Here is a 20678-nt window from a genome sequence, read left to right on the forward strand (position 1 = left end):
AAAATATGTAAAGTCAAAACATATAAAGAACATTACTATTTTGTTTATTATCTTGATTATAGAGAATAAAATGTCCCTTAATGGTTTAAGAAAACATGTTATGACCATAAAAAATGAATAGAGTTCTGTTCTTTAAAGGAGGCCTTCCGTGGTCAAGTTCAAAGGCAGGTGGAACGTTTATTCCACCCAGGGTGACCACTACACCGCTCTGATTTGATATGTACAGACACATCTGCTTACAGTACAGATGGGGATTTTATGCCCACATACCTGTATTTTATTACTGGGTTTCTCATTGCTGAGCTGTGAAGAAACTTAGGACACTTTAAGATGTCATCTTCTTGATCAATAACACCTTATAAAATGTGGATCTGAAACCATCTTATTGCTGCATTGTAGCTGCTGAATGTTCACAAAGTCTATTACTTTTCTTGAAACATTTATAGAGACAAACTGAGTGCTGAGCTGGCAGTTTTAAACGATTGTGATTAAAGACGATCACATACAGTGGGCAGAACAGCATAGGGTCAAAATTGCTATTTTAGAGCTATTGCCTGTTTAAAATGTAAAAAAATATATTTTATTCAGTTTATATTCAAAAGTGCAGGTAATGCAAATGTGTAGATGTGTTATTTCATACTGGTACGTCGTGTATGTCATATATTTTACCTACTTCTACATGCAGGGTTGCGTGAGAGCTGGTGCTTGTGAGAAGCAGGGTGCATCTAGGACAGGTCACCAAACCATCATAGAGCCATATAGAAATAGTGGAGAGTGACAACCTAACATGTTTTTGGCTTTGCAGGAGGAAGCCAGAGTAAAAGCCAGAGAAAACCCACAGGAGAACATAAAAACTCCATACAGAAAAGCCACAGGCAGGAGATGAACCTGCAAGCTTCTCTCTGTGAGGCGACAGCTCTGACCACTGCACCACCTGCCCAGATGTTGTCAAAGCCTGAGAAACATCATAAAATGAGCCCTCCTTTGACAAGTTATTAGTCTAGCCTGGACGTTTACATTTCTTCATACTCCATGAGCTATGACATAATTATTTGATACTTATTTGACAGAACATCTTTTCAAAAATGACCAAACTATACCTTTAAGCAGGGGTGTGCAATTCTGGTTCTTGCAAGCTGCCATCCTGCATGTTTTTCTTGTTTTCCTGCTCCAACACACCTGACTCAGTGATTCAGCAGAAGCTTGGTAATCACCCATTCATTCAAATCAGCTGTGTCGGAGCAGAGAACCCTGTAAAACATGCAGGATAGCGGCCCTCGAGGACCAGGATTGCCCACCCCTGCCGTTAATGGTCATACAAATCTTCTCAGCTGAATTTATGTTCACAGCACCCCCCTGAACTGATCCACACAACAGGGTAATATTTGTTCATAAATGTCACAGAAAATATCTAATTTATGGCTTTAAATGACTTGATTGTTGAGAAGTTCTAGCTGTTCTCAATACAAAAACAAGATATTACTTTTACCATCCAGGCAAAGTACTAGAGTTGGTTTACAGTTTGGCTTCCCATAATAATACTGCAGTACACTATACTCTGTGTTAAATTATTCACATCCAATCTTCAATACAAAGAGCAGGTGAAAGGGGCATGGTGTCAATCCAGACAAACACATCAAATAAATGTATTACGAAAAAGCAAACATATGAAAAAAATAGTTTACTTGCTATAAAAAAAAGCTTTGTTTGTTAGAGAAAAAAATCCTAGGCATTGGGCTGTGTCTGTCCTGGGGTCTGGATTATATTATGTCTGTATTGCATTACAAACAACCAAGGTTGTTCCTGCTGGAGAACTGACAGCTCTGCTTCATCTATGATAGATTTCTTTCTCTGAAATGTTTAATACTGATGTGAAATAAGATTCTTGTTAGTTTTCTCTTCTTTATACACTCTCAGACAGCGAGCTATTGTGTTCGTGTTTCCACGGGTTTTTATCGTCTTCGTTTAAATTTAAATGTTTCGTTTGATCAAATCGACTTTATGTTCTCATTTTTCCAAAAGCTCAGATTGATGCCCAAAATAATGAACACTTTGCTTTTTAACAACATGCGTTATAACTGCATTAGCTCTGTTGTTAACTCTGGCAGCTGTTGTACAAAGGAGCTGTTGCACAGATCTTGTTTGCTTTTTAAGCTGGGATTTTTTTTTAACCATGATATTTGCTAAGATGATTAACTGACATTAAAACTTTTTTGGTCTACTTTACTTTCCTTAACTTGGTTGCTTTGTTGTCCCTTTTGTTCCACAGCGTCAATCCCAGGAAATCCATATTGTTCTTATAATGAGGTTTGAATGAAAATAAACACATTTGAATCTGGATTTTCAGTCTTGTGAAATACATCAAACCAGCGTATGCTGCAGACTTTTAGGAGTATATTATGATTATATATATATATACGTATACTGTATATATATATATATATGTATATATATATATAAATAGCAGCATTGCCAGGGCCAGAGGAAACAAGAAAGACACTTGAGAGATGTGTGGGATGTAGACATTCTTTTCATGCTTTCTTTTGACAGATGGAACAAAATGATGTATTCTTTGACATATTTTAAACATTTCTTGCTTGATATACGGGCTGAAGTTAAAATGGATAGACAAGCAAAAAAGAAAGAAAGAAAAACAACTTCCTTTTAGAGTTTCAAAGTGATAATGAGCCAAAACATTCTTTGTTTTTTTACAGCTTAACTTTTTACCCGCTAAAGGCAACTGGTCAATTATGTTTCTGTGTATAGATTTATCAACATGTCTCATGAGATTTTAAACTTTCAAACAGGAATCATTAGGTCTGCATCTACTGTATAACTGATTCACTTTTGGACTGAAGTCCAATTTAAGAGAGCTAAGATACCAAAGAAAGCAAAACAAAAAAATGATGTGACTCAGTCAGTTTTATCAATATTAAGCTAAAATTTTACATGGTAGTAGCTGAAAGTCATCTCCAACATACTCTGCAGCATGAACACATCTCAGTAACGCTTTCTTTTTCTTGTACTTGTATTTTACTATGTAATTTATTGTCTGCAGTAATGTAGCACTTACCTGGTAATGTATTACAATTCACTATGTAACACCTAAATAAGTAGTAGGTAATTTGGACAGTTTTAAAGTTATGTTTTATTGCAATTAACCACCAACCCCAAAATTTAGTTACATTCTTTTGGTTATAAATATAGTGTTGAGTTACTATTGACTAGTAATTTGATTGTAGTTACCAAATAAAAGTAGTTGTACTAACAGTAGTTTTTCTTTTTTACCCTAATTACCATGTGATTACATGGTAATAAGGTAGTAATTACATTTAATTACCATTTTATTACCTTGTAATTACATGTAATAACGGTACTGTAAAATAAAGCGTTACCCACATCTCACAGGATTACACAAAATCACATGAAATCTCACTTAACACAGCTTACAAATCTTACAAATTATCCTAATGGCTATAAAATGATCCATCCATCCATCCATCCATCCATCCATCCATCCATCCATCCATCCATCCATCCATCCATCCATCCATCCATCCATCTATCCATCCGTCCATCCATCCATCCATCCGTCCATCCATCCATGTTTCTTACTTTCAGGGTCATGGGGGTCAATGTGACCCAAATTCTGCAGTCACTGTGCGAGGAGCGGGGTACACCCTGGATAGGTTGCAAGTCCATCACAGGGCCACATAAAGACAAACAACCATTCACATTCTGACTCGCACTTAAGGACAATTTAATTACCAATTAAGGCTCTATACTCTCTCTGAACTGGCAAAATTTACTCACATTGTTGCAATTGAGTGACGAAAATTATGTCATTTTGTTTGCTGCTTCGAGTCTTCCACCCAAGAAATTATTGTGCGATTGCTCAGAAGTTCATTAGGTGTGTTTGTTTAAACTGAAAATGCTTGAATACTGCAGTTTGCTTTTTTATAGTTTATTTAATCAGGATAATGTGCAATGAAATCATAAATGTAGAAACATTTCATGCATTGCACCAGATTTAGCCTAAGGCTACTTTACATCTGTAGTCTCTCAACTTCAACTACTCGTTTGAAACCAGAAGTGACATTTATAAAGTTAGTTAAATGGCAAAAAAAAAAAAAAAAAAAAAAAAAAAAAAAAAAACAACAACTCATGGATAGACAAAAAAATGATATGCATTGCTTTATGGAATTCCAGGCATTTATATACTGTACATATGAAGCATGCATTATATTTTCAAACCTTTTGCATTTTACGCCATTATCTGAAGCTCCTAGTCTTTAGAAAATTGCTGCAATTTCTTCCCAACCCCTTTTGTGCACTAGAACAACTGCAGTGAGCCATAACACATCACGCAGACTTTAATTTCACATTTGTGATTCATAACAGAAAATCAGGTGGTAACCTGAGAGTGCTTGGTTCTTTGCCGTGCGTTTATGTGGCCCAACTCTACACTTAATGTCCTGCCCAAAAACATAAATGTTTCTGCAAAAAAAAATAATGTCTGAAAAAATAAAACATCAACATCCCTTCACTCCAGGGACAAATGATGTAAGCATAAACTTTCAATGGTACATTTGTCATCTGCAAATGTGCCAGTAAATGTGCGCCAGTTTTCCCTTCACACATATCAAAACTTTGTGGATCAAAAGGAAACGCTGTACATTATGAGTGAAATAATACTTTATTGTTAAAGGTATAATTAAACGGTTTAAAATTACTCATTCTGCCTCATATGGTATGCTTATATGCTCCTTCAGTTCCTTGCATATGAATGTATTTTAGTTAAATTCTAATTAATCACTGTTGTTGTGTTGACTGGGTTTGTCAGAATGAATTTTTAAAAGCTAACAAAAATTTCTCCTGTTTAAAACTGGGAAACCTGCCTGCTGGAGACATCCCAATTCAAATGCAACACATTTGCCCATGTGAAAACCGTCTGGTCAGCGAGGGAACTATTTTAGAAAACAGGCTGACATCTTGACAACTCTGTTTTACTGCAATAAAGATCATTAAGCTGTGGAATCGCAGCAGCTGCAACTCCGGTGAGTTCACATGCTGAAATCTTTACATCATTCAGTAAGTTTATCATTTAGTACAAGTTGTAGATCGTGAGGGAGAAATCATTTTAACATGATTTTGATGTAAACTTGGAAAGCCCTGAGTGGGTTTTGATTGGCTGCCGGAGCTCCCATGTCACAGAATAAAACCTGTGTAAATCCAAAATGATGAGTCATTTCTTAAATCCACCTTCACTGTGTGTTTTCCCAGGCATCTCTGGAATTAGAATTTGTCACAATTACCCCTACACATTAAAACAATAATAACAACAACAAATATATTTGAAACCATTTAAATATTTAAATATTTCAGATTTATAAAAAAACCAACTAGATTTATATTTTATTTTGTTTGATCACAAATCGAAGCACTCTAGAGGAGTTTTAACCTTACTCTCCAAAACTGTGAACTATGGTTGGCATAACATTCTTAAAGGGGTAGTTCAGATCTTTTGAAGTAAAGTTATGTGGAAACTTCATCAATATTTAATATTTTCTTGTAAATAGCTTTTGGAACAAACTCAGTTTAGAAAAATATAATTTAATTCAGACTTGGTACAAAGACTAAATAGGATACTTGCCATCTTAAAACAACTTAAGGGTGTATTCACCAGGAAAGTCCTTTGGTCCACTTTTTTGGTCCAGACCAAAAGTGGACTTTATTTATTGTATTTGGTGCAGTTTGCATTCACATTGCACATTTTTGCAAGCAGACTATCACTTGTAAATAAAGCCACGTGGGTGATGATCATTGCTTCCATTGGACAGAAATGACCAGGATGAGACAGAGCACAGACCTGAAAAGAAAGATGAAAGATTAATCAAAGCTTTTTTTCACAATAACGCATAATTGTTCTGGAGACGGCTCAAATCCCGACTGCTTCATTTTCTCTCTAAACATGGAGAAGATGATTGCATTCTTGTGTGTCTTCTCTAGCAGATGAGTTATGTGTGCATCTGTCCAAAGAACTGTCCACAGCTCATTGTTTGTAGCATCCATGTAGGGTAGTGTTACCTCGAGAAGTGAACTGCAACAGAGTCCATTTGGAAGCAAACCGAGACCACCTCAAAAATGGGTTGTTTAGTCCACACTAGGGTTCACATGAGTGTATTCACAGCTACATAAAAGGTCTGGACCAATGGGGGAAATGGACCTCTAGTCCGTTTAAAGTGGACCAAATTATCAGTTGTAAATACACTCTGAATGAATCTCAAAGATTTTCTAGAAGTTTTAGCAAATGTTACTTTATAAGCGGGCGGCACGGTGGCTCAGTTGGTAGAGCTGATGCCTCTCAGCAAGAAGGTCACCGGTTCAAATCCCGGTCCGGGGACCTTTCTGGGTAGAGTTTGCATGTTCTCTCCGTGCATGCGTGGGTTCTCTCCGGGTACTCCGGCTTCCTCCCACAGACCAAAAACATGACTGTTAGGTTAATTGAGAACTCTAAATTGTCCCTAGGTGTGAGTGAGAGAGTGAATGGTTGTTTGTCTCGTTTGTCTCTATGTGTGGCCCTGTGATGGGCTTGCGACCTGTCCAGGGTGTACCCTGCCCCTCGCACTGTGACTGCTGGATATGGGCACCAGTGACCCACGTGACCCAGAAAAGGAAGAAGCGTGTACAGAAAATGGATGGATGGATGGATACTTTATAAGCATTTAGATCAATGTGAATGTAGCAATACACTTTCATTACAGCAGAAGAATGATGATATTCCTGCCAAAATTGCTATCACCAGCTGATACTGTTATGTGCTTAAAATAAATGAATAAATAATTTTTAAGTAAAGCAAAAGTATCCCACCCAGACTAGCCATCTGTCCGACTGTTCATTTTCTGCCGCTCATCTGGGGTCAGGTCGCGGGGGCAGCAGCCTAAGCAGAGAGACCCAGACTTCCCTCTCCCCAGCCACTTGGGCCAGCTCTTCTGGAGGAATCCCAAGGCATTCCCAGGCCTGCCGAGAAACATAGTCCACCCAGCATGTCCTGGGTCTTCCTCTGGGCCTCCTCCCAGTGGGACAGCTTGTCAATATGGTCAGAAATAACATTTGAATGACCTCGGTTTGTAGAAATAAAGTTACAAGGAGCTGTCTAAAATATCTAAACATCTTGAAATGGACCTCTATCATTTTAAAAACCTCCTACCATTTCCAACGCTCCCACTTCAGCATGTCTTCACAACAATGCTTCTGCGGAGGTTTGCTCTGTGGTGCAGGAGCTCGGCTGCATACTTAACTCCAGCAAGGCGCTTTGTACCAGCACGTGTTTTAGCAGCTCCAAACGGCTATCACAGGAGATTCAATGATTTATCAAACATGCCTGAATGAGTGAAAGCAACACTCTGGGTATGTTTTTGATGAAGGTATGACATTATAACATAAATAAATCTCAAAAAAGTCAACTCTGCATAATAACCCCCCAAAAATCTTTCAACATAAGCCCATTTCAAAAGGTCTGAACTATCTTTTGATACCAAAAATACTTCAAATAAGCTTGTCTTGCATGCTAACACACACATACACACACTCACCAAACCACTTTGTAATAAATTTGTAAACACCCAATAAACATCCATGCACAGATTATGGCTTTCAAAGATTGAGCTCATTTAATCTCTTCACTTTATACATTTGTGATTAAACTTTAATAGACAAATATAAATGCAGATAATGAAGGCCTTCCATTGGTTCTGTTACTGAGCAACCTTAGCATACAATAAAGTCCTTTCAAGGTACTAGATAGAATTGAATTACATGAAAGAAGAGTGTTTATATACATGGAGACTGGATTATACACATGTGCAGGTGGACATATGGTGAACACCCACAGTCAACAACAATATCTTAAATGACCAAGGAGCCGTTGGCATTAAACATTTCCAGCTTTAGTTCTTTTTGCCATCGGTTTAAAGAGTATGTTGCAGCAACCAAATGAAAGACCTGTACTGCAGATTGATTATGGTCACAGATACTAAACCAACACTTAGAACACTGAGTAGGCTTTACAGTCTTTAGACTTTACATTAGTGCTGAAAAAACAGAATGTAATCATCCTCCATCCAACCCATGAATCTGTGGTCTGTTCACCCAAGGGAAGATTAAACCAAGGCCCAATTAAAAAAACATTTTTTTGTTCCGCACTGCAATATTTACCTCATGCTCCTTCGATTTCTCTCTGCAACCACCCTTTTTTTTTGTCAATCAGGTTATCTTTCAATACTGTTCTTCATAAATTCCCTTCCTCTTTGAATGAGATTAGTTTTAGTAGCTGTTCAGTCCTCCAGGTTTCAGTTTCTCAATCAGAGGAAGAGTTGCTCAGAGAATGAGCCTCATGGCTTTCTTCTACCAAACGTCCTTTGCAAAGCCTCGTTCTCCATCATAACTGCAGACAGATCACACGAAACAACAAAGTCACAGATGTGAAATTTCAACATTTCCCTTGTCTCTTGTCCTTTTGTTCTTCCACTCTTCACAAATGTCATTTATGTCAACTGTCAACAGAGATTCGACCTTCTTCATATGAGTCTCAGAAATGACACCTTCTGCTTTTGGGATCGGCTTGTGGATGCATGACCTCTTTTTTTTCTTTTTTTCCTTTCTCCTCCTGGCACTTCTACAAGACATGCTGAACCAGGATCAGAGCCAAAGCCGGGCTGGGAAGCAGAGCCAAGACGTTGGCACACAGATAGAGGGAGCAAGCCTCTCCCCGGGCCAGGCCACCACTGCTTTGTTCAACATTCTGGGCAGATAGAAAGACACACAGAGGAGGACAGATGTACAAAGGTTAGACATGACTCAGACACTTGTGCTGGGTTTCTTCTTTTTTTGTGTTCTGGCATTTGATAATGGATTGGAGGAGATAGGAGGTGAGACAAGACAGGGTCAGCGCTGAGGAGAAGAAGAGAAAGCACAAAACAAGGGAGAGTGAGAAGTTACACATATCTGTGGCAGATTCTTGTTGGCATGAAAATCAGGCGTTTGATCAACCAAATGTTTTGATATATGAAGTATATTTCAAGCCTCCCTTGCTTAGTACGCTGCTTGCTTTTTAAACAAGTTGGCAACAAAGAAAAGCTTCTTGTAAGTATTTTTTTTCTTTTCCTTTTCCTAAACCCTTTTAAGCTGTGCCAACAAGTTTTTGAACAGTTTTTAAAGCTATCATTACGGACTTTATTTACAGGAAAAACATGCTTCAACGCCAAACTTACATTACAGAAGCCAGTGGCAGCTTTGGATTTCTTTTCAATCTTTCATAAGGCATAACTCGCAGAAAATATGGGCTGAAAAAAAGCAATCCCAACACTGTATTGTTTGACTGTGTGCAATCAAAACACCGCAGTGCTTCTTTTTTTATGTCCAGGAGAAAGTAACGTTATGTACAGTTGGCAAAATGAGCATGCAGTTTCCCACATTATGACAGTGAGAGGGAGGCTGGAATCAGACCAGACATTAAATTCTGTGGCCTCTAGAGTTACCACTTTTATCTCAGCCACCACAACGAGCTTCATTATGTGTCGTTCCATAAAGTTGTTAAAATTCTGAGTAATTTTCCAATTTGCTCCGATTCTTGTGACATCAAGCAGAACCGTTTGTCTTCAAGTAAAAGAAGTCCTGCTCAATCTGAAGAGGCGCCATTTTCGGTCCAGCAGAGCATTACACAGACACATCATAGGAAACATGAAACATTTTCTCCTCCTCCACCCCCTCAGCCCCCAGCCCCCCTCTACACACCTCATCTTCTCCAAAGGCAACCTTTGCAAAGATTACACTGGTCCATTTCCCTGTACACAGGAGGGAAAAAAAGGCAGTAGCTACTTGGATGTTATCTACTAGCGCCTCATCTTCCACCAGAACAAGGTAACTTATAAATGAGAAAATAAATAATGATGCTGGGAAACAGTGTTGAATTATTCTTACAAGGAAGATGCATTTTTCCTGGGGGGGTAAAAAAATGGGGAGGGCGTGCATGAAGGGGTGAAAAAAACCTTCATTCTTGTGAGTTCACTTTTCTCTAGAAACTGATTAAAATCACCAGTGGATAAAAAAAATGGGGGGGGGGGTGTCACTTTATAACACAAGTAATTTAAAGATGACAAATCAGTTACAGAATATTTAAAATGTATTTACAAAATATAAAAACCTGTTAAGTTACATAAAAACTGGTAAGTAGTGTATTAAATCCGAAATGAGCAACAAAAATCATCAAATAAATACTCACAAATGGCTTATAAGTCAATGTTATTACAAAGTGTTAAAAAAGAAGGGGGGGCGAGTGCGTAAGGACAGCTTGACAATGCACCAAACACATCCGCAACTAAAAGCCAATTAATTAGCGAGGGCAGTGATGTGTGGCAGCAGCCAGTTGACATGAGTCCAGATCTGTGGCTGCAGCCAATATCCACACATCCACGCAGGCTTGTGGGAAGGTACGCACACATAAACGGGTGAGTGAAGCACAAACACATGCAAAACAGCATGACAGGACACAGCCAGTGTCAAAACATCTACACACCCACAGAAAGGGGGAGGGGAGAGAGAGAGAGAGAGAGAGAGAGAGAGAGAGAGAGAGAGAGAGAGAGAGAGAGAGAGAGAGAGAACAAGCACATGCACATGCTTTAATCTGCTCAGCATACATCTGACTTTTCATTGAACCAACTCCTCCCATTGAGATCAATTTTTATCATCAGTTAGAACACTGTCAAGTTTACAGTAAACAGGACTGCGTTTCCCAAGGCAGGTTATCGAGTAATCAGGTTATATAGTTTCTGTCCACAGTCAGTTCCATTCAACTGAGCTGAAAATGAACAGTGAGAGAGTTGCACCACAGCACAGGCAGCACAAGCATGCAGCTTTGAAAACTAAATTATAAGGTAATATAGGAAAACATTTGCCTCCATCCATGTACACAAAGCAGGAAAAGTTATGGCTGACCCCCTGTAACTTGGCTTCATTTCACACTCGCTGTTTTGTACTTTGCAGTCCAGCGTGTTGCTAAATTTGATCAGTGCACAGCACACCTGTGTGCAGAACAAAGATTTATTTCTCACCAAGAGCTGTGCTCATTTAGCAGAATTGCTTTTTCCCCTTTTTTGTCCCTTTGAAAATTTAAATCAGTGTTTAACAGCTAACATGTGACTGGTCTCTCCCACCTTCTCTCCCAGTAAAGCTGTGAGAGCAACAGAGTTTTTAAAAAATCTACATTTTATGGAAAAAGAATAGAAAATAAAAATCTAATCTTAACAAAGTTGTTTTGCTGCCTAAACCTTCTAAAACGGTGAGCGAGAACATGAAACTGCACGTTTCTGAGGCATAAACTGTCACTGGAACTCAACACATATCCACACAAATACGAGCTAAGTCTGAGCACACTTTCTGACTAATAAGTCCTGGACTTGTGCCAGTTAGCAGTTTCAAAAACACAGAAAATGCCAACACAAGAAACAAGGCAATTGTATATGAGTACTTGGGTTTTATGCAAATTTAACATGACAACATTTTAATCTGGTGACTGGTTGGGTGCAGATTAGAAGTGGAAGGGTGTTAAAAGGAAGTGTATGACTGATGCAATGAGATCAGTCTGACTGTCATGGTGACTAATCAGGCCACTGCTAATGGTTTTCTGTGACATTACAATTTACTTCTGTGTTAAAATTTGTTTTAATGAAAGCATCCAAAACTATTGACACATGAACTTTAAAGAAGGTCAAGTTATTGTCTCGGCCACGAAAGATTCAGCTACTGGAACATGAAACAGAGCTTCAATAAGAAGTGGCCAAGAGGAAGCGCATCCCAAATTAAATACACAATTCAATTATTTTTTTATTGCATCAATTCACAACATAGTCATTTCAGAGCACTATATAATAAAAAGTCCAAATTTAGTTCAACTCAAATCCAGATTCAAATCTACTTGAGGTTAATTCAATCAAATTATCTGTGAATACATTACATTCACATAATTCATGAAATACCTATTATTATAAAACTGTTTAACTAAAGAATCCAGCAGATCATGCTGAATCTTTTTTTCAGTTTAATCCCCCATTCTGAGTGATACGTTAGCAACAGTGAAAAGAATGACTCCCTTTGAACAGGAAGAAACCTCAGTCAGAACTGAGTTCTGGATGAGCAGCCACCTGTGTCGGGTCTGACAGGACAGGAAAGAGACACCGACAAACACAGGACTTCCAGGTGTAGTTTATGTGGAAAATCAAGGAAAGATCACAAATTTAGTGACAGTGATAAACACAAATATGAACGTATAATGACAGCAGAGTGTGATAATGTGGTGAGTGTGTTGTTGACCAAGCCTATAGCAGGATAACTATTGGACAGCTCAAGAAATCCTAATTATATGACTTATCAAAAAGGAAAGTCTTCAACCTAAAAAAAGAATGATTGTCAACCTCACATACAACTGGAAGTTGGATCCACAAGAGCAGAGTCTGATAACTGAAAACTCTGTAGGAACCTCATGTAAACCTACAGCTCATTTCACACATTTTTATTAACCTTGGAGCCTGGTTGCTGTGCATTTTGTATGCTAGAATAAACCTTTTAACCTTTACTCTGAATCTTACAGAGAGACAATGGAGTGAAGCTAAAATTAGAGAAATAAAATAAAACACTAAATACAATAAAATAAAAACAATGCCACTAGGAACCTTGAAGTGACTAAAGGAATCGGGGGTATTCAGGTGCAATAAAGATCAATTGAACCTTCTCTGGAAGCATGTTTAAAATAGACAAAGCTTCAGCCCACATGTTTACTCTTTAAGCATGCCAAAGCCCACAACAGCTGACACGTTGAATAAATATGCATGTAAATTGGCAGAAAATACTGTACAGCATATAAAGGAGCAGCCTGACTGACACAATCAGTCCCAGGCTGCCGATTATCATATACTCTGTAAATATGATAGTGTCTATCCATCCATCACAGACCTTGTCTTTTTTTTCTTTTACATACATAGTTTGTGGTCATGTGTGCAGCAGCATATGTTCTTAGGTAACAGTCACTATGAGTTTTACAGCTCCGGACAATTTTTCTTCTGCCAACAGGACTCATAATATAACAACACTCCCCCAATTTATCTGCCATGGAAGTTTGACAAGTTTTAATTGCCAGCCATAGTTGTCTGAGAATGCAGGGCCGCCCAAAATGTCCCTACCAGCTCCCTCTCTAATTATAAACTTCCTGCTTGAGTAATCACATGTCTTATTGTTTCCTAATTACCATTTTTACAATAAATTAAACACCATGCTGCAGTGAGACAGGCACAGAGCAGTGCATCAATACTGACACGCGCACGCGCGCGCACGCACGCACGCACGCACGCACGCACGCACACACACACACACACACACACACACACACACACACATCATCCATTCTCGCTCACCCATGCTCTTTAGCTCACTGTCTCGGGTACCTTTCCCCAAACATCCACGCTGTTATTGTTATCAGAAGTGCTTGTCCATTAATTTTCCTCTTTGCAACATTTTTTTAAAGGTTTTAATTTGCTGTCATACCAACAATGAGGGTTTCGGTGTAAAGCACAACAATGAATGCCTCCGGGTGAAGTGTGACCATTTAATGGCTGTGATTTGATACGTCTTAATGGGAGTCATTCATTCATAAACACTGCTCATTGCTTTGGACTGGGATCTGTAATAGTCGGCGAATAATGACATGAACAATAGCAACAGCAGCAGAATGTTTCACAAAAAACGCTGTCTAATTCAGCCGAACTAGGTGAGCGGGTCTCCTGTAAAAGGTGAAATGCACCGTTAGTCATCCACTTGACGGCTGCGCTGCACATCAAAAACACATCTGTAAAACAGAACAATATTTCATTGTGAGGGCTAATCAAACTCGACAGCTCGCTCTTCGTGGCCTAAAAGTGCGAGGTGAAATATTTCTTTCCTGTTCGACAGAGACAGAGTGAAGAGTGGGGGAGTCTGCAGCAGACAGGGTGGTGCTGTCATCTTCACATTTAGTTGAGAAGAAAATGAAGTACAGTTCTATTAAAAGACAAACACGGATGCATTTGTGCAGCACAGATACAAGCAACCTTTTTTTTTTCCTTTTTTGCTCTAGACCGTGAACCCAGTTTTAGTCGAGTTGACTGCAGTGTTCAATGTAGACAGCATTCAGCAGAGAACAGGCCTTGGGCCAGTATTTTATAAGCTCTAATCCAGATTAAACCCCTCCTTGCCATTGCTCATTTCTTTCACTCTCCTATTGTCTTGGAAGAAAATGTGAAATTTCAACCACATGTCATCATCTTGGGTGTAGCATAAACTTGTCTTATCGTGAAGCGTTCGTTTTGATATTCCAATTGCTTTGGCGAGAATTGAGATAGACTGTGATATGAACAGTGCCGCTTGTTGAGCTTTAGAATTTTGCATCAGCACCAAATCCCTCCCATTCAGTGAGAAGGAGCGGTTTTATGTTTCTTTTTGCAACGAGTCCAATTTTAGTATGCTTAGACATAAAGAAGTTGGAAGATGAAACAAAACAAAACACAATGTTACAACGTTATATTCTGTTCACATTTCAGTAAATAAGGAAAAGCTTAACATCAAATCTCGTCTCAAAATTTAACATGTATACTACACTCTATTAATCATTGTAAAATAGTTACCTTTGGGAAAGTGACAGAGGGATATGTGAAGCTTGCTGTCCAATCAGCAGATGTTGCCAAAGCGCTCGGGACAGTCCCATTTTTGCCTGGTATGACGTCTATCCCATAACCAAAAGCCTGAATAGCATTTCCTGCAGGAACAGAGGATAAAGTCATTTGTATTTGACTTCCGCCTCAGCAAGAAGCCAGTGAGCAGACAGACAGCTCTAAGTCATCGTCTTGGTCCCCTGCCCAGTCTTCCCCAACCGTGGGAATAAGGCAGGGCAGAAGAACAGATTGAAGAAGGAAGAGGTAAAAAAAAAGTATACCGAGCCAATGCATCGCGCTCGAGACTTTCATGCCAAACTCATGACAAATGAGAAATTTGTTTGTAAAACCGGTCACTAGGAAGGCCACTTCGGATTTTACAAAATGCCAAAACCACCTTATGTTTAATATAGTTAAATGTTCTTTTTTTCTCTCTCGCCACTGTCTTACATGTTTATCGTGTCAATTTAGCAAGTAATTATGCTTCCATTAGAGAAGCCTGCAGAGAAAAATAGTCACATTTATCAAATACAAACAACTTTGGCTCATGGTCTCGCCTCATTACTGAAATGCTTTTTACGCAACAACAGCTGCTCCGAAAGTCACAACAAGCTGACCAAATAGTGACAAAATGTCCATTTAAGTTGATGAACCTTTTTTTTTTGTTTGCCAGCAAAAACATTTAAATAAACCATGTTGGACAGTAGAAAATCAACCAGTTTATACAGAAAACTGGCAGTGTGTAAACTCATGTGAGGGATAGCATATCTGCGCTAACAGATTTACTGCATGCATGGGTGTAATTCTGTGAGTGTATGTGCAAGTCTGCAAAAATGTGATAAATCCATGTTCAGCCTGCTTTTCAGCTGGATGCAGTAACACAGGGGCTGAGTACCTTTTCATTGCTCATCCGTTTAAAACACAAAGCTCGCTTCTCTTTGTTCAGGCGGAGCGAAGGCAAGAGATGTAATTGCCTGGCAACCACCTTCATTATAAGGTCAGCATGCAGAGATGACTTTGAATAGATTTATGTGACTGATCAAATTCAAACATTCCCAAACAAAGGAGAAATGGCATTTCCGCACCACCATACAAAGGGTCAGACAGGATAGTGTGGGAATGCTCATGAATAATCCAATGGTCACACAGGCCTGACACGACTCACGCATGCTCTTATCTGCCACATTTTTCTGCCCACCTACACAGTCTATTACATATAAAGCAGATCAAAACACACAGAAAAGGTAAACACATAAAGGTCCATGAATACCTCATTCAGAGGCATTCAGATTTTCTTTGAGCTCATTGGTGAAACCTTAAAACTTTATTGCTGGCAGTGAAAAGCCGGTGAAGAACTGCTGAGACGTGTGATGTTACACATCTGTTTGTAAGGGTCAGCTAAAGCTAGCTATCCCCCTACAGATTCTTTAAGATGGAGGGAATCAAGTCATAAATCAAACTAGTTGGCTGGAGGCCCGCCCCCCCCCACATCTCACCCAAGATTCTTCACTGCACCATGTTACACTGAGTGATTAAGCTTGTTGCCAATAGTGGCTCAATGTTGTAATGATTCTGGGCCAGTTTTCATTTAACAGTGTGCACCGGCCTACCTGGATGTTCCAATGAGGTATGTGATGAGGTAAGTGACGACAACAAGAAGATGTGCCAAAGGAGGAAAAAAATTTGAGCAGCTTTTCTGTACAGTTCTTAAATCCTGATAGGTAGCTACCTGGGTAGTTTGATAGATGGGTAGGTATATGGGTAGATGGATAGGTAGCTAGATAGATGGGTAGATAGATAGGTAGATGGGTAGATAGATGAGTGGATAGATGGGTAGATGGATAGGTAGTTACATAGATAGGTAGATAGATGGGTAGATGGATAGGTAGTTACATAGATAGGTAGATAGATGGGTAGATGGATAGGTAGTTACATAGATAGGTAGATAGATGGGTAGATGGATAGGTAGTTACATAGATAGGTAGATAGATGGGTAGATGGATAGGTGGCTAGATAGACGGGTAAATAGATACCACAACAAAATGCCCAATAAATGTCAGTTACTGCTAAAAGCTCTTACTCTTAAGAAAAACTTTTGGACAGGTTTTAAAGTTGCTACAAACGTAGTGTACTTGAGTTCAAATAGATTGCCATAAAATACAGCCTTAATGGGAAAGACACAAAAAGAGTCAATCTTTCCCTGTCACAAAATTACAGAGGTATATTTTGGGCACTACCTGTGCCAATGGCAGTTCAATTTCTTGAGTCCATTTAATTGTCTGAATGTGAGCAGTAAAACCTTAAAAGCTTTACAAATTCTGCCAGGGGATCAGAACAGGGAGGCCAAAACAGCAGTGCTGCATTTTTTTAGTGATGAAGAAAGTTTTGAACCAACAGGGGCTGTTGGAAGATACACTGACTCCAGCTGGAGTGCAGAGCTTTACAGTAGTCAAGGTGAGAGGAGTTGAATGGGTTTTTGTAAGCGAGATGTAGGCAAATGAAAGAATTTTATGTATTTTTTAAAGAATGCCTCAGCTGAAAACATGTTTTGTGTATCAAAACTGAGAGGTGGTCTTTGAAAGACTATTCATTAAAATCAACAGGGAGAACAAAGAATTTGGAAGAACAAAGTTTAAGCCGTGACCTTCAGACAGACGTTACTGTCACAAACTGCAAAATTTGCAAAGCTGCTTTCAGAGACTGATACAGATACTAACAGAATATATCTTTCAGCCTGTTGTGACTGCCCTGGAGCTATGTTGATAAAGCTGCTTTAGAGAACAGCCTTCCTTTTGAGTTAATCAGAAAGCCACTTCTAAAGGGCACAAGTCTTTTCTATTTACCGTCTGGAGTAGACCATAATCCTGGGGCAAGATCTTTGTGGCAGTTAGTAAAAAATCTAAAGTGTAACTTTTAGTGGAGTTAAAATCAAATGGTTAGAAATTATTTTGATTTGTAAAGTTTGTCAAATGTGGAAATTAGAATGCTGAACTAGTTCCGGGTCCAGTAATGCAAAATGGAACAATAGAATAAAGTTACAGCATCATGGGGAAGTAGTAAACTAAGTCAGATAATATACATTGTCTAATAATTTAACATCACTTTAATATGAAAGTAATTTTTTTCTGAAACAACATAAAGTTATCAGAGGAGAAGATAAAATCCATGTCCATACCCTGAATAATAATTAAAAAATGGAACTCTTTGGGTTTGTGCCTCTCATTTACACAGACAGAAATTTTAGAGAAAAAATAGTTTTAAACCAGAGTTGTAAAGTAACTAAGTACAAATACTTTGTTACTGTACTTAAGTACAAATTTTGGTTATCTGTACTTTATTTGCTTAATTATTTTTCAGCGTACTTTTTACTTTTACTCATTACATTTTTACACAATTATCTGTACTTTCTACTCACTATATTTTTTAAAAAGGTAAGAAGTAAAAAGTCGTTACTCCTATTTTATTCTGAGTTGTTATTACTTAAAAAATACTATGCTGATGAATTGTGTCTCCTGGACAGAGTGAATTTAACTGTGGTTGGATGAGAAGTATAAATACATATCATTCTGACACACTATTAGCTTGTACACAACCCATCACAGCTTCACGCCGTTAGAAAAAAAATTTTTTTTTGGAGAAGTCACCTACCAATAAATGTCATTTTGGAAAATCTAACTGCTCACTTTTACTCAGTACTCTTACTTTTAATACTTAAGTAGATTTTGTGTCCGAAATTTACTTTTGATACTTAAGTACAAAAAATATCAGATACTTTAAGACTTTTACTCAAGTAATATTTTTAGAGAAGACATTAACTTTTACCAAAGTATTTTTATGATAAGATACTTGCACTTTTACTCAAGTCTCACTTTGAGGTACTTTATACAACACTGTTGTAAACTAAAATTTGATCTTGTGAAAAAACACTGATCACTAGAATGTATGGACAAAGAAAAAAATTAAACAGCAAAATCCATAAAAACATACCAAGAGTACTGTAAAACAAATCAGACTTAAAATAATCCAGAGTTAAGATAGCAACTAGTAGCTACTAAAATCATCTAAAAAATTAAAAGTTGATTTCATTAAAGGTTATTTTTTTATGAAAAGTAAGTGGTAATTTTAGTAAGTTTACATTTGTGTTTCTCACACCTTCAAGTCTCAAGTCTCAATATTCTGAATTGGGTGTCCAAGTTTAAATTTCAAGCAGAATCTGTCTTTTTTATTTCAACTACTTTTAACAACAGTGACATCATTGTTGCTATTGTCAGTGCAATGTGCCAACATCTAAGACAGCCTTAAAGTGCTGTAAATTTCAACAGATGGTCCGTTAAACAAGGCCAACTCTCAAAATACAATTTACACCAGAATACAGTTTGTGTCGAAAAACAGACTTATTCCCCATATTGGTGGGCAATAATGAAAACATGAAACACATAAAAAACAATATTTTTATATATTTTTGTTGACTAAATCATTGAGAAAATGTAATTATTTTTCGGAGTATTGCTGAAGTATTGTGTGTCTATGGGCATCATCTCAAAGGCAACAATTGCTTTAAGCATGTTAAGAAATTCCAGCATGTCCATTGTTTTTACAAACACTTACATGTTCAGCTCATAAAAGTCCCCCATTCAAATTCAAATCTTTGGCATTTATAGGAGAGAAAAGCATCAGACACATTAAACAGGAATAAACTGCAAAAATGTCAAAAGGAAAGTTTCAGAAATTACTGAGTCACCATGAGTCACCAGTCAATAACTGGATCTTATGAATGTCAAATGATAACATCATCCAGTAACACTTTTTTCATTATTGAACTTTTCTTTTTCTAGCATTAAGATCAAGTTTAGAGGGTTTGGTAGTTCGGTGGTTAGTGAAAGGGGCTCACATGGCTGTGGGTTTGAGCTCAGGGTGCGTCAGAAAGTGAGCGTCGCTTAAAAACAAGGAGCAGCTGTAAAATAGAAAATTAGTCAAACTGCCACCATTATTAAACTTTTTATTGTTTATATACCAAGGCTAAGGCTACAGGTTCACTCTTTTCACAGTAATTTTAACACCTTACAGGTTAAATGGGTTGAACATGTGCTCTACTGTTCAGTGACTCTATGTTTTTTTTTTAATTTATTTATTTTTATTTTTTCAGTACATCCTCCTTCTTGGTAAAAGTGGAAGCGTATGGCCAGTTCTCCTTAACTGCAGTGAGGAGATGCTGCATTTTGTGTTATTTTTCAAGACGCCTCCTCAGCTCCCAGCCTCATCCCTCATCCTGCATACTCAGCTAAAACGGCAACCCAGCAATCTATTGAAATGGTCTGAAAGCATGATCCCCACAATGGAACGTGTTAAAGGCAATGGTGTCTTGATGGGGCTGATGACACCCCTCCCTATATGCCTTAACAAGGAAGGACCTTGCTTGATTTTACTTGAAAACGACGGGGAAAAAATGCAGGAGGATATTTGAACATTGGCTCTGTGTCCCACTAAACCCATGTATTATGCATCAGCTGTACAAATGATATGTATTTTACTCAGCTTACCCTTTTATTTAATTTCTGCTAGTTGGTTTCTTTTCATGACATCCTTCTCCCAAAAAGGATAAGCTATTTCAGATTAAATGTGAAAATGACATGCAAATTGTTTCTTTTGTATTAAAGCCTGGATAGATCTTACTCACAGGAGGAATGGGGAATGATAAAAAATAGAATATGTGCTCCTGAAAAAAAGGATATTTAATTTCCACTTATTCAGTAGATAAATGGATGACTGTGGAAGAGTTGAATACAGATACGTTTTCAATCGGACTTCAATCCCATTGTTTAAATCATTCTTTTTTATTTTTTTTTATTTTGGACAAATAAAATAAATCTTCATTATCCATTCATCAAAGGCGATAATGTTTTTGCCCATATCTGTGTGTGTGTGTGTGTGTGTGTGTGT

At 38.0% G+C, this 20678-nt stretch overlaps 1 protein-coding gene and 1 long non-coding RNA gene across 2 annotated transcripts in view; both read right to left on the minus strand.

Annotated features, from left to right (window-relative positions):
* The window catches only part of LOC106520441 (uncharacterized), a 14024-nt gene extending 12862 nt beyond the window's left edge, over positions 1 to 1162 (minus strand). Inside the window, exon 1 of the long non-coding RNA XR_001310555.1 lies at positions 1101 to 1162. This is a non-coding gene — a long non-coding RNA (uncharacterized LOC106520441). The remainder of the gene's footprint in view (positions 1 to 1100) is intronic.
* A 6488-nt stretch (positions 1163 to 7650) lies between these two features.
* Positions 7651 to 20678, minus strand: part of LOC106520442 (GDNF family receptor alpha-2) — a gene marked incomplete in the record, with an annotated part of 32397 nt that continues 19369 nt past the window's right edge. The window contains 2 exon segments of the mRNA XM_014012540.1: positions 7651 to 8803; positions 14712 to 14842. Coding sequence (XP_013867994.1) covers positions 8678 to 8803; positions 14712 to 14842 — 257 coding nt within the window.

The sequence above is a fragment of the Austrofundulus limnaeus genome, unplaced genomic scaffold (genome assembly GCF_001266775.1).
Source record: "Austrofundulus limnaeus strain Quisiro unplaced genomic scaffold, Austrofundulus_limnaeus-1.0 Scaffold92, whole genome shotgun sequence".
Lineage (NCBI taxonomy): Eukaryota > Metazoa > Chordata > Actinopteri > Cyprinodontiformes > Rivulidae > Austrofundulus > Austrofundulus limnaeus.